The sequence below is a fragment of the Rhinatrema bivittatum genome, chromosome 6 (assembly GCF_901001135.1).
Source record: "Rhinatrema bivittatum chromosome 6, aRhiBiv1.1, whole genome shotgun sequence".
In the NCBI taxonomy this organism is placed as follows: Eukaryota; Metazoa; Chordata; class Amphibia; order Gymnophiona; family Rhinatrematidae; genus Rhinatrema; species Rhinatrema bivittatum.
This window is the reverse complement of record NC_042620.1, coordinates 198863054-198878692: the sequence shown is the minus strand read 5'-3', so window position 1 is coordinate 198878692 and position 15639 is coordinate 198863054. Positions and strand designations below refer to the sequence as shown.

Sequence of the window (15639 nt, the reverse complement as noted above, 5' to 3'; positions counted from 1 at the left end):
TGGGGGTAGGAGAGAAGAGGACACTTGAGCCATGCAACCTTTCTTTTAGTATTTTGGGTGGGCTGCTTGGCCTTTTTGCTTACCTGTAAACAGAATTCTCCATAGAAAGCAGGATAAATTAGCCATTACTTATGGGTGATGTCATCTAAAGAGGAAGATATGGACTGATCTTTTCCAAGCTCAGTAAATTCTTTACTGAGCATGCATGGGATTTCTGCCTTTTGAGTGTTTCAGTCTCGTCCAGAGTTCCAAGCTTGACCTAGGTAGTCAATTCTCCAGGGAAGAAGGCACTTATTAAGAATGGCTAAATCAGCCTGCTGTTTGCAGAGAACCTATTTTATAGGTAAGCAAACTTGCTTTATCTGTTGAGAAGCAGGCATAGATCAGCCATTATTCATGGAGAGTCCCAAGCTGAGGGTTGTACAATGGAAGTATTTACTTAAATGCAATCTGGCCCTACCAGGTGGAGAGTGGATTATTACATAAACAGACTGCACAGCACCGCTTGTCCAAAGTTACTGCCTCCTCAAGACATACTGTACAGATAGTAATGGGTCATGATGGTGTGAACAGACAATCAAGCTGCAGCTTTAAAAATGTCCTCAACCGAAGTGACCCTGAGATAAGCCACTATAGTTGCCATGGCTCTCATTTGATGAGTTTGGTAGTTTGTAATCTGTAAACCAGCCAACAAATAACAGTGCATTTTTACAGTTTGCTAGTCAATTGGACTGAGTTTACTTGGCAACTTCCCTTCCCAGTCTAATAGAAACAAAGGACACAAACAGTTTAGACTAGAGGATGGTGATGTTGCGTCCTCTTTAAATAATATCCCTGGGCTTTCTTATAGTTCAAGGGCCTATTGTTCTTGTGTACATATGGTCTTGAAAAGAATGTAGGTAGTACAATAGCTTGATTAACTTAAAATGCAGATACCACTTTTAGAAGGAACTTGGAATGAGTTTGTAGAACAAATCTCTTATGAAAAAATTGAAGGTACCAGAGCCTTTTTGCCAAGATAGCCACAAGAATCAATATTTCCAGGTGAGAAACCTCAAGTCCACAGAGGTTTGAAAGGAAGTTTCATAGCATGAGCTAGGACTACTTTGAGGTCTCAAAGCACTGGGGGTTTAATGGCTGAAGGTTTGGAATGTCACAATTTTTTCATAAATTTTGATACTAGGGGGTGGAGAGAGATCAGAGTCTCTTCCATCTGCTGATGATATGACATAGTGGCACTGAGATGAATTTTGACTGAAGAGGTAGAATAGATACTGAAGCAAGACCTTCAGGCCACAGGAGAAGGGTTTGAGTTGACTATTCCTATAACAAGACAAGAACCTCTTCCATTTGAAACCATAGGATCTTCTGGTTGAAGACTTCCTGGTGGAAATCAGAACTAGGGTTTCCAACTGGCTCCAGATTTTCAGGACAGGTTGATCCAGTCCTGGAATTGAAAACTGGTGAGCCACAATCCAGGCATCATCATGGACCCCTGGAAAACTTTTTTCCCAGAAATGTCCAACACTTTTGAATCCTTTCCAGGAGGCATGTTGGAATAATCACGAGTGCAATGGAACAAGAAAACATTAATCAGTTGTTTACTCTTTCAAAAAGTACAAAGAATAGGGGACACACAATAAGAGAAAATATTTTTTTTTCACTCAATGCAAAATTAAGCTCTGGAATTTGTTGCCAGAGGATATGGTGAAAGCTATTAGTATAGCTGCGATTAAAGAAAGGTTTGGATAAGTTCCCAGAGGAAAAGTCCATTAACAATTATTAAGGTAGAGTTGCAGAAATCCACTGCTTATTCATTGGATAAGCAGCTTGGAATCTACCTACCCCTTGGGATACTGCCAGTTACATGTGACCTGACTTGGCCACTGTTGGAAACGGAATACTGGGCTTGATGGACCCTTGGTTTGACCCAGTATGGCAAATCTTATGTTCTTATATTCACTTAGCACATTTCCTCCACTATTAGTGGTGGGGAAGTTGGACAACACCAAAACTTGGGGAAACTTGGACCATGTATTTTAAATCCAGTTTCTGGGCCACTGGCAGGCATGATGTCAGTGTCTGCAATATTCTCATCTGGAGGCCCTGAAACTGAGGAAGCCCTAAAATATCTGTTTTTAGGTCCTTTACTTTCCTGCCTTAGGTCCTTTACTTTCCTGACACTAATGGACAGTGACTTTACCTGCTTATCCAATAACTTGGTGTAGCAGAGATCCTCCGGAAGAGAAATATGTTATGAAACAGTTTTCCATTGGGAGCATGTGCAGACTCCCATGGAAGCGATTTTGAGTGTTTGTTCACTGAAGGGTTATAATCAGATAATTGAAAAAGAAAACACTCTGTTATTTTTAGTGTTATGTACTGTGATTTGTCAGTCCCTTGACTGTTATATAGATTGAAATATTTGGGATACCCTATTTTGAAGTCTTGGGTGTTTGAGAAGATCCTGTGATCTTGGAAAGAGTATATAATGTTCTGATTCTTCTTTTGGGTGAAGCTCCACTTGGGTTTGAAAATGTTTTGATAAATTTAAAGGATTTGTAAATGTATTCATTTTATTGAAATATGTGAATTATTGATGACAGATTTTGAAAAATGTATTAATATTTCAAGATATTGTAGGCCAATTCATCTTCACATATTTTTTGTTGAATATTCTGTATAATGTGGTTTTAATTATTCCTTTCCTCTGAAGAAGCTGTGATATGCAAAACATGTTGGGAATTAGGGAATGGTATTGGTATTTTTTTTTTTAAAACTGCTTTGTGTGAATATGGAGTATTATGGGTATGAATGTGATTTTTTGTGATATCTAGGTTCTGATTAAGCAAGAATAGGATGTATAATTGTCCTGTTTTTCAATGTGGCTATATATGGAATAAGAAATTTGACAGAACACATGGGCAGATCTAGTATATTGGAAAGGGGGGTGCAGATGGTGTGGTGCATCATCATGTTCCTTCTTCCACTCCTCACTCTCATCTGCTTTTTCTCTTCCTCTCTTCCACCTTCTTCTGCTTCTTCTAGGTTCTTCTCTTTTTTTCCCCTGACAGTTTATTTACACATACCCTCTCCCATTTCTCTCTATCTTCCCCTAAGTCCTTCTCCATTTCCTCTTCTCTTCCTCAAATATTTATCCATCTCCCATCCATCTTAACTTCATCTTATAATCCTTTCCATTTCTCCCTTCTGCCTCCAAAGTTCCTCCCCATCTCTTCCTCTCATGTTCACAGGTTACTCTCCATCTACTCCTCCCATGCCAAGATCCTCTTCACCTTATTCTGCTCATGGGTTCTTCTCATTCTCTCTGCCAAGGTCCTTTCTATTTCTTCTTTCCTTTCCCTTTCATCTCCTTCATTTCTTCCCTTATCTATCTTTCCAGGTTCCACTCATCTCTCTCTTCCTGCTCAGATTCCTCTCTATCACTCCATTCCCAGGTTCCTCTCCATGTTTCTCTGGGTTTATCGGGGAGAGGATGAAGGGCGAGAGTGTGGCAGGCTAGCAGTGCAAGGACATGATGAATATGTCTTTCCTGTCGCTCTGGCTGCTCTTCCCCCATAGTCTGCATTTAAGTATAGATGGGGTGGAAGAAGAGTTCCAGAGTCTTTGAGTGCATACTTGCTGTGTCTGCACAATGCTGGTCTGCCATCGCTGTTCCTAATCTGAGTGCCAGAGAGAAGGAGGGATGGAGGAAGGTTTTGTTTTTTTTAATGTAGTAATATTTGCAAAGGCTTTTACCAAAGGGATGTCCTATATTCTGAGGAAGTATAAGTAGCCACCCTAGTATACATGGATCTGTTACTAGGAACAGGAAAGCAACAACAGCACCATTACTTTCAATGGAATTATCCTGAGCACAACAAATCTACTCCAAGCTATGGGATACAGAAGTGTATCATTAGAGGGCACTTTTGAAATGGATTTCGTCTATTATTTTGAAAAGAGAACCTGAAGAATTTTAATGGGCTTGCTAAAGATTGTAAAATGAATATGTAGCTTTGATAGTATTCAAACTTGGGTCTCCAAATTTCATAGTTTTGTATTAGAATGAACTTTCTGTTCAGCTTAAATTCAGTTCTAATATATTTATAAACGACCTGGAAATGGAAACAAGCGAAGTGATCAAATTTGCCGATGACACAAAAATCACAAGAGGATTGTGAGAAACTGCAAGAGAACCTTGCAAAATTGGGAAACTGGGCATGCACATGGCAAATAAAATTTAATGTGGACAAGTGCAAAGTGATGCATTTAGGGAAGAGTGACTCAAATTATAACTTCACAGTGCAAGGTTCCACATTAGGAGTCACATTTAGGATCTAGGCATCATCATTGACAATGCATTGAAATCTTCTGTTCAGTGTGTAGCAGCAGTCAAGAAAGCAAATAGAATACTAGGAATTATTAGGAAAGGAATGGAGAATAAAACAGAGAATATCATATTGCCTCTATATCACTCCATGGTGTGACCTCATTGTGAGTACTGTGTGCAGTTCTGTTCACCATATCTCAAAAAAGATATAGCAGAATTAGAAAAGGTATAGAGAAGGGTGACCAAAATGATAAAGGGGATGGATTGATTCTCCTATGAGGAAAGGCTAAAGAGGTTAGGACTCTTTAGCCTGAAGAAGAGACGGCTGAGAGCAGATGTGAAAGAGGTTTATAAAATAATGAGTGGAGTGGAACAAGTAAACATTAATCAGTTGTTTACTCTTTCAAAAAGTAGAAAGACTAGGGGACACACAACAAAGTTACTAGATGATACATTTAAAATTAAGAGAAAATATTTAGCTGCATTTAAAAAAGGTTTGGACACGTTCCTGGAGGAAAAGTCCATAAACCATTATTAAGGTAGAATCGCAGAAATCCATTTCTTATCTCTAGGAGAAGCAGCATGAAGTCTTCTCTTTGGGATTTTACCAGGTACTTGTGACCTGGATTATCCACTGATGGAAACAGAATACTGGGCTTGATGGTCTGACCCAGTATGGCAAATCTTATGTTCTTATGCACTTATGATATTTCTTTCTTTTAGGTGGAGTTTAAAATATATAACCCTCCCTTTTACACCATGGTGAGAAAAGATAAAGCTTCAGATGACATTATGACAAAGTGAGTCCAAACTCCAAAGTATATTGTTTTCATTTAATTTTTTAAATGTGGAAACTAATTTGTGGGCACAGTTTTCAATTCCAGGAGCGAAGCTATTTCTTTCTGTGGTAACTGTTTGTCTATGGTATGAACAGAGGAAGAGAGCTAGTCCATCAAATCAAATTATGTTTTCATGGTCCCAATTTTATTTTGATTAGACTTTATTATCCAATCCACTTGACAATGAGGAAGTAGTAGGAGTGATGTTATCTTAAACATCCATTGTCTATCTAAGTCAATTCATATGCCATTTTCTTTTAATTTGCTCATACACTTTCTTGGTACTTTCAATATACATCTGGCATGTTTTATATGGAATTTGCGGATGATACAAAATTATTCAGAGTAGTTAAATCACAAGCAGACTGTGATACATTACAGGAGGACCTTGCAAGACTGGAAGGTTGGGCATCCAAATGGCAGATGAAATTTAATGTGGACAAGTGCAAGGTGCTGCATATAGGGAAAAATAACCCTTGCTATAGTTACACGATGTTAGGTTCCATATTAGGAGCTACCACTCGGAAAAAGATCTAGGCATCATAGTGAATAATACTTTACAATCATCGGCTCAGTGTGCTGCAGCAGTCAAAAAAGCAAACAGAATGTTAGGAATTATTAGGAAGGGAATGGTTAATAGAACAGAAAATGTCATAATGCCTCTATATCGCTCCATGGTGAGACCACACCTTGAATACTGTGTACAATTCTGGTCGCCGCATCTCAAAAAAGATATAGTTGTGATGGAGAAGGTACAGAGAAGGGCAACCAAAATAATAAAGGGGATGGAACAGCTCCTTTATTTATTTATTTATTTATTTATTTATTTATAAGGTTTTATACACCGACATTCGTATGAAACATCACGCCGGTTTACAATTAACAATTAAAGATGGAGAAAATTACAATGAACAGGGAGTGGGGAAGGGAGAGAAGGCTAGAAAGAGAGGGAGGAAGAGGAAAGAGGGAAAGTAGAGAGCTAGCAAAGGAAAAATGAGAGGAACAATTATATGGAAAGAAACGGAGCATAACCTTGAAATGTGATTACAAAAAACATGGATGAGGTTAGGGCTGTTCAGCTTGGAGAAGAGACGGCTGAGGGGGGGATATGATAGAGGTCTTTAAGATCATGAGAGGTCTTGAACGAGTAGATGTAACTCCGTTATTTACACTTTCGAATAATAGAAGGACTAGGGGGCATTCCATGAAGTTAGCAAGTAGCACATTTAAGACTAATCGTAGAAAATTCTTCTTCACTCAACACACAATAAAGCTCTGGAATTTGTTGCCAGAGGATGTGGTTAGTGCAGTTAGTGTAGCTGGGTTCAAAAAAGGTTTGGATAAGTTCTTGGAGGAGAAGTCCATTAGCGGCTATTAATCAAGTTTACTTAGGGAATAGCCACTGCTATTAATTGCATCGGCAGCATGAGATCTTCTTAGTGTTTGGGTAATTGCCAGGTTCTTGTGGCCTGGTTTGGCCTCTGTTCGAAACAGGATGCTGGGCTTGATGGACCCTTGGTCTGACCCAGCATGGCAATTTCTTATGTTCTTATAAAATAAAATGAAGCATATGCTTGCACTGACAGTAATCAATAATGTATCTAATTAATATATTTATTTATTTATTATAGCTAAAGAATGAAAGCTCATGGCACTCCAAAAATGTAGTCAATGATGTCACAGAAATACTTTTGAGGGTGCAGCAGATATTATGACCATGTTCCAAGCAGTTATAAATTCTAACAAACAATCTCCTTCATGAGCCACTGCAGCATAATTTCAGCAATATTATTTTATATACATTTTCCAAGCATTTTTGTCCAGAATCAGGATTACAGTTGAGAACATCCTCAAAGTATATAAAATAAAATATTGTGGACATTCTGCCTGGTATTTCTTATGTTAATATTGCATCTATAGTGCCTTTATAGTATAAGGAGCCTATTTGCTAAAATGCATGAAGTGTACGTAGGAACACACATAATTGCCACTTGTTTAAATATACTATTTAATAAAGGCCTTATGCCATTTAGAGAATAGCACATTCTAGTATGGCAAGAACATGCATGAAAAATGTACCTATATCTCTAGCTATAGTTTTGTGTTAATGGCAGCATTAATGTGAATTTTTGCATTAACATGATTCATGTTAAATTTAAATTAGTTGACTAGTATAATATTGTGTATTAAGTAGCTCTTTATGTTTTAATACAATAAAATTCAGATTAACATTACTGCAAATTTGTTAACACATTAACTGGTAACACAGTTACCAGTGGGTACTAGGAAAGTTCACAGGTTCTTTTACCCTTGGACTTCATACTAATTCTCTAAAGAAAAGTATGTGTGCACGTTCCCTTTGAAAACTGCCAAGGGAAAAGGCACCTGCTTTTTCAACAGATACATGTTTCCCTAAAAAACAAAAAGCACATTGTTTTGAAAATGCAGATGTACACATGTTATTGCTTTCCCTGACCTAATCTTGCCTATAAGTCCACTTACTTTTACCGCAGGTAAAAGGATGCATGTTGTTGATCTTGGCATCTATTCTTACCTGCATACAAGGTGGGCAATTTTCAAACAGTTTATTAACCCAAATAAAGAGCCAATTACCAGAGCAAATGGATTTTGAATACTGCCCCTTAATATGTGCTAATACCTGTATTATCATGAATTAAGTTTAGCAAATAGATCCTCAATTCACAGTTTAATTCATCATGCTGCATCCTGTGACATAGTAGGTTACAGAAACTTAGAAAGTGAAAAAAGATAAGAGCTGCCTATTCCTGATCCAGTCTATCTGATCTTGAATTTTTTTACTGTAATGGCCTTTTCCACCTTTAGCAGGAGGATTCTCCATGCACCCTGCCCCCTTTACATTAAGAAATAATTTCCATATACTTTATTACTCTTGAATTTATCCCCTTTCAGCATCATATCATTACTACTTGTGCTAGAGCAGTGGTTCTCAACCAAGAGTACATGTATCCCTGGGGGGTATTTGGAAGCCTGTCAAGGGATACACACAGCTAGTCCAGTATTGCTGCATGAGAGAAGGGAGCCTGAACTGATGAGAAAGGCACTATTAAAGCATAGAAAGAGCCAACCTACTTGAGATCCAAAGTTAGGAAATCTGAGACAATTGGAGGATCTCCTTGAAACATAGTGACCCAGTAATTTTGCTCAGCTAGGCTCTAGTTTATCCGTGACGGCAATAGACGTAACATCACAGTTAGCCAGAGACCCCCTCCTCATTGGCTTATCTTCCTAGAATGGTCCTATCAAAAGCTAATGCTCCAGGTGGTAAAGCCTGAGAGGTCATTGGGCACTGTGTTTTCACCATTGCAATACTATGAGTAGGGGCCTTTATTTTCAGTTTTTATTGAATTTTGCCTGGGATTATCAATGTTATAACAAAAAATTCAGTAGAAAAATGACTTATATGTAATACATAGGAGAAAATCACTGGAAATTATTTTTCCACTAATTTCTGTTTTAACATTGAAATTACCAGGCAAAATAAAATAAAAACTGAAAACAAAGATCCATACCTATGAGGTTCTGTGACAGAGAAACCACTTCTTCTTGGAAACATGACAAGAGTCAAGTGGCACCTTAAAGACTAACCAATTTATTAAAACACGAGTTTTTGAGGACAGAGTCCACTTCATCAGATGCATGAAGGGATATACAAGAGATGGGTAAAATCTATACAGAACAGAGAGAAGGCATTGGATTAGGCAGGACATGGCATGGAGAAAGTGTTAAGAGCATTATACTATAACCCACTGACAACTGAGATAAGTGTAAACAGACAGAATGATCTGCTAACAGTTAAGTTCATAGATAGCTGTAGTGAGTCATGAAGCCATTGTCTCTGTTCAGACCTAGGGTGAAGGTGTTAAGTTTTTTAATGAGTTCCAATTCAGCAGTTACACCCTAGAATGCTCATTTGAAGTTTCTCTGTAGGAGTATGGCAACCTTAAGGTCAGACAGAGAATGTCCTGGAAGGTTGAAATGTTCTCCTAATGGTTTCTGAATGTTGCCATTTCTATTGTCAGATTTATGTCAATTTATTCTTTTCCTTATAGATTGACCTGTTTGTTCTATGGCGACAGCAGTGGGACATTGCTGGCAGGTGATGGTATATATTACACTGAAAGAAGAGCAGGTGAATGAGCCCCGGATGTTGTAGTTGATGCTGTTGGATCCTGTGATGGTGTTGCCTGGGTTAATATGTGGGCATAGGTGATATCTGGGTTTTTGGCAGGGTCTTGTTCCTGAGTTGGTGTCATTGTTGTACAATTTTTGGTTGCTGGTGAGTTTTCGTTTGAGCTTGGGGGGGCTGCCAGTAAGCCAGGGTAGGCTTGCTACCCACGGCCTGTGAGAAGGTGCTGTCATTGTCCAGGTTGGGTTGCAGATCCTTGACAATATGTTTCAGTGGTTTCAACTGGGAGCTATAAATAACAATCAGAGATTTTCTGTCCTGTAGTAGAGTGTTAGCAATGAAAACGAGTAGATGGATCGGAGTAAACAAATTTATTCAAGCATGCCCGACTCTGGCCGAGTTTCGCTCAGAGAGCTGCCTCAGGGGCTAAAAACATATAAAAGACACACATACATATAAAAGACACACATACATATATATGTATGTGTGTCATGAGCTAACAGCTACCTTGGATCGGCTACCGGTTTGTTTTCTTGGACCTGTAGTAGAGTGTGCCTGGGTATTTGTTTGGTTCTACTGATTTGTTGTCTTACCTCAGTGGGTGGGTACTGTAATTCCAAAAATATCTGTTATAATTCTCCAGATGGGACTCCTTCTCTGAGAGGTCAGAACAGACGTGATTATACCGTAGAGCTTGGCTGTAGACAATAGACTTGGTGGTGGTTGAGGGTGGAAGCTGGAAGCATGTAGGTATTTATAGCAGTCAGTGGGTTTTCGGTATAATGTAGTTCTTAAGTATCCTTCATGATAAATAGGCATAAATCTGCCATTAGAAATGGAAAAATTCAGAAACCAGTAGGAGAACAGTTCAATCTTCTAGGACACTCTAGAAAAGTTGCCATATTCCTACAGAGAAACTTCAAAGGAGTTACTCTAGTGTGAAATTGCTGAACTGGAACTCATTAAAAAACTTAACACCATCACTGTTGCGCTGCGGGCGGCTTTGAGCATGGGACGCTTGGAGGCATGGTGAATCTGTTGCGCTGCGGTGGTGGAGAGCACTAGGAGGCACTCCCCAATGTGGGATGAGGGAAGTGTGCCCTTGTGGTAGGACTAAGCCTATTCTGAGACTGGGGCTTGGAAGTCCAGAGGCAAGACGTGGAGCTTGGAACTCTGAAGACAAGACGTGGTGCTTGGAACATAGGGGACGAGACAGGGTGAGCAGGGTCCCTCAGGCGTCCTACACAGCCCGTAGGCTGGTCACGGACCGCTCTGTCCTCACTGTGCTCTACCAGCCAGAAGGCTGGTCGCAGACCATGAGAGGAGCAGGCAAGCTCTGGACGAAGGGACAGGTCAGGACAAGTTACCCTTGGGTCCTCTGGAGTCAGGAACAGGAAACAGTCTTTAAAACCATGGAACTTGGAACCGGAATCTCGGATCAGGTAAAAGCAAGGAATCTCCGGAGGCAAGGGTACTCAGGACCTGGGACGACTGGATGAAGATATCATGAGCGGAACAACGGAAGCCAGGCAGAAACAGAATGCAGCGAAGTCCAGGAGGAGAAGCTCCCTTGAGGACTGGCTCCTTGCCAAGGCGACGATGGAGTGACTGAGGAGCCCTTTTGTAGGGCTGGAAGGACAACTCCCAGGGAGGAGTCTCCAGGGGGCCACACCTGTGTTGGCCCTTTAAGTAGGGAAGAGAGCCGTGGGCCTGCCCCCTAGGAGGAGCAGGAACAGGAAGTCCAGGACCCTGGACAATGGCGTCCCTGCTGCTGCCGTGCAGGAGGAGGGATGACGTAGAAGGCGGAGCAAGGCAGCGTCCCTGCTGCTGCGGAGCAGGCCTTCAGGCCTGTCGGGGATGGCATGGGTGGTGGCCCTGAGCTGTGAAGAGGATGCCGAAGTCCGCGGCTCCTGCCGCGGTGAAGGAGAGGAACTTTGGTAGTTCGGGGGCGGTTCCTGCCGCAGGAGAGGCCTTGGCTTCTGCGGCCTCTGGGCCACTACATTGGGAGAGGTGAGAGGCCTTCCATGGTTTCGGCCACGGGAGGAAGCGTAGCAATCACCCTAGATCTGAACTGAGGCTTCATGACTCCCTACAACTATCTAAGACCGTAATTGTTAGCAGATCATTCTGTCTATAGTAGGTTATACTATAATGCTATTAACACTCTCTTTACACCATGCCCTGCATAATCCAATACCTTCCCTCTGTTCTGCATATATTTTACCCATCTCTTGTACATCACTTCATGCAGTTGACAAAGTAGAACACTCATGCTTTAATAAATTGGTTAATGTATAAGGTGCTACTCAACTCCTGTCATTTTTACTACACCAGACTAATCTATCTATCCCGCTGAAGATTTTTCACTTTGGAAATATGTATTCTTTAGTATTGTGCTTTAAACAGAAGTACACTAGTAATGAGTATAAAGAAAGTCATTATTATCTTAAAATAAAATTACTTCTAGTCAAGATGAATCTTGTTAGCAACTATATTACAAAATAGCATAGAAAATTTGTAATTAACTTGTTGCTTCTATAAATGAAATAGACTGAAATCAGGAACTGCAACAATTCAAATTATTTAATGAAGTAATTTAATCACTTATTTATTTATTTAATTGCTTTTATATACCGACATTTGTTGGAGTACATCACATCGGTTCACAATATAACAGTTGGAATAGTATGACTGGGGTGCTTACTATTGATACATTATAACATTAAACCTTAAGGACTGAACATTAAACATATGTAATCTGTTTGGTGGTAAGTGGGTTTCAGTCTCTGCCTGGGTTACTGTATTCTTAGATAGTCATGGTCTAGCACAGTATTATTCACTTCCAGTATGCAAAGGCCTCAAATGCATTGGGTTTTCAGCCGTGTTATTTAGAATGTGCATGTGTAACAGGTCCTCACAACTAAAGTTTCTCCAAGAAATGAAGAGCAGAAAATAAATATAAAATAAAATAAACACACAATATTACTATTGCAAGTAATGTAAACAAAATCAGTGCATGCATATTTACATAACACATTTAGATTTTTATACTATATAGGAAACAGAAGCAGATGGCATTATAGTAAAAGAAGAATGTATTAGCATTGGGAAATTTGGAATATTAGCTTTCTGTAAATTATAACAGAAAACCACTAATGTCGCCCTATACCTCAGTTCTGATCACATCAAGCAAATAAAAAAATGATTTTTCAAAATTCCCACCTAAATTCTGGCTGGAATATTAGCAAAATTTCTGTTTATTCTCTTGTGACTTTTGATAGTTTAGATGAATTTCTTTGCAGTCTATATGGTTGATGAAGCAGTTGCTGATGCTTGGAAGATCTGCAATTTTCCAGTGTTCCAGAGGATCTGCAATCAACTTACCTCATGGAGAAGACACAAAATCTCAACAGATTGAACTAAAGCAAACCTTATCTCTTCTGAATAGACTCATGACAAATTTTTTGAAAATACATTTCCTAACTCTAAGGGGGTCATTTTCTAAAGGGGTTGCACGTGAGATAGCTAAATCGGGGCGGAATTGGGGTGGCGTCGGGGCGGACTCTGCGACGACTTTGTTGATGGCAAAAAGGTAGGACACCTTATCGCTGCCAGTAGCATGCCCAATAGCATCACCTTTCATGGTGGCGCTATTGGGTGCGAAAGCCGGCAGCTATTGCACCGTGGAGGTGTGATCGCTGCCGGCTTTTGCAGGCCCATCCCCCGCTTCGTCCCCCCATTACCGTTGGATTCTCTAAGGTCTGCGAGCTTAGAAAATCCAGGCCTAAATGGATGTAAGAGCTATGCTAATACTGTTCAGCTAACTTGAAAATAAACAAACCAAAGATTATTTAAAAATATCAATTTATTTTCCCTACGTAGGTAAAGAGATCCTTGTATATTTAAACCTCTGTACCCCTTCCCGCCCTACTCACCCTGCCCCTCAAATACCCTTTTGCTAACCCTATTAACCCCTTTTCCCTTCTATACCGCCCTTAAATCATCCTAACCCCCTTCTTATTTCATATTTAAGTGAATACTTTAAGTAAATGTCTCTCATTACCTCCTTAGCTCTACAATTTTGAGTATGACTGTACTTATCATCAACTGTATATAGTTGCAGCTATTTGTGTTCTTTCACTCCTTTCTGTCCAGCCTTTGCCCTTCCCTTAGCTTCCCCTCTCCCACTCCCCGGTATCCTCCCTTTCCCACTCCCCTCCCCTCCACTATTGCTCTACTACGCTATTGTTTTACCTATTTATCAGTTTTACTGTGTTATTGTTATATTGTAACTTTCCTCCTTTGAGTTTTTTGTAAACCGGCATGATGTGTTTCACGAATGTCGGTAAATAAAAGTTAATAAATAAATAAATAGCTAGAAAATAACTACCAACTATCACAGAACTATTGGATAAGTAGTATTCTTAGGATAATAACTATAACAAAACGTTCAACTACCTGAGGCTGCTTTTCCCTTGTTATAAATAAAGCAGCAAGCTGAAAGCTGCAGTTAAAGTTTTCACCTCATGACTATATTCCTGCATATCTCCCTCTGTCAATAAAAGAAGCCACCTTTTAAACTAAATTGAAAAGGCTGAATCCCATGTCTCTCACTGGCAATCTCTGATGCAAATATATACTATTCATCAGTTCAAATATAGATTAGTATAGTGTAGACTAGCAAATAATACAGGACTGACTTCCAGCTACAGAAGCCCCCTGCTGACATTAAAAGAAGGTAAATACCATTTCAAGGAAGTGTTAATGAGCCTTCTTTTGGCTTTCAAAAGAAATATTTGGCATTTGCATTCCTCTGAAACTAACAAAAGGAAGATTTCAAGGAACTGCTTCAAATTATCATCTGTCCTTTTTACAGAGGAAAAAAAGTATTTTTTAAAGTTAAAATCTAAGTCTGAGACCTCTTCTTTGACAGTTGGGTCGGTTTGAATGTCATTTCTCACAATGAAGATGTTTCTGGACTTCAGTCTCTGCCCAAATCATTCCACTTCATCTTCTATACATCTAATTACAGGAAATTCCATGCCAATAGCTGCAGTTATACTATCCCAGTGAATATCTTATATTCTATCTTCTCCAAAATTTCTATAAAGATGACTTGTAGAGATGGTTGTGACATTATAGCCAGTGTCCAAATAGCATTTAGTGTGCACACCATTTATCTTCACCACAAGTACCTTTTCCTTCTCCTTCCTGCTATTTTTCAAGCCTGCCATTTGCCTTCTAAAACTAGACATAGATGAAACAAAGTCTGGTGGAGTCCCTAGCTTAGCTCTATCAGGAATGAGTTTCCGTTCTCTTTAGCCATGTCTTTATTTTCCCCTCAGCTGCTTTATGCACTTCCTTGTCTCTACTTTTTGATCACTTTGGCAATTTTGACTGTAGTGACTTGACCTATTTAATGATAGCACATCAGTTTCTTTTTCACTAAACGTGCAATTAAGCTCTGGAATTCATTGCTGGAGGATGTGATAAGGGCAGTTAGTGTAGCTGGGTTTAAAAAAAGGTTTGGATAAATCCCTGGAGGAGAGTCCATAAACTGCTATTAATCAAGTTGACTTAGGGAATAGCCACTGGAATTACTGGCATTAGTAGCATAGGATCTATTTAATATTTGGTACTAGCCAGGTTCTTGTGGCCTGGATTGGCCACTGTTGAAAACAGGATGCTGGGCTTGATGGATTCTCAGTCTGATCCAGATGGCAACTTCTAATGTTCTTAGTTCTGCCTGACCACTTCTTCTAGAGGAGTCATGGAAACACCTTCCCCTCCAGCCCCTCCTATTGGATATTTTGTAGAGAGATCTTGAGTTGACTCTTCTAGCTGCAAATTCCTGAACAACTTATGTCACTGTAAGTTCATCTCTTGTTTCTGTTCCATTATTTCCTGTTATATTATTTTCTCTTGCTGATGGCCTAGTTTCTCAACCATCCTGGTGAGATTCATGATTGCTGCCACTACGTCATCAAAATCAGTAACTATAGTTCTCACTGAGGCCGCCATCTGCTCTCTTTTTATAACAGTGGTGGAGTTCTGTATTTCATGGGTTCTAGGATTTAGTCCTCTTCTGTTGCGACCGTCGCTGACCGACGGCTTCACTCCCTCTACCTTTCCTTTCTTGCGACGACTCCTGCTCCTCATGCACGCCTGACTGCCACGGCGTCCATCTGCCGTCCTCTACGGCGTCCCCGGACCGGCTTGGGCGCTGCGTGGCCCTCATTCTTATTTCCTCATTGGTGCGTTCCTCAGGAGCGTCCCCCTGTGATGAAGTCACGCTGCCC

General features: G+C 39.9%; 1 protein-coding gene across 1 annotated transcript in view; it reads left to right on the top strand.

The window, feature by feature from the left end:
- The window catches only part of TRPM2 (transient receptor potential cation channel subfamily M member 2), a 319065-nt gene that overhangs the window by 222327 nt on the left and 81099 nt on the right, over window positions 1–15639 (top strand). The window contains exon 24 of the mRNA XM_029607926.1: window positions 5057–5133. Within this exon, the coding sequence (XP_029463786.1) occupies window positions 5057–5133 (77 nt within the window). The remainder of the gene's footprint in view (window positions 1–5056; window positions 5134–15639) is intronic.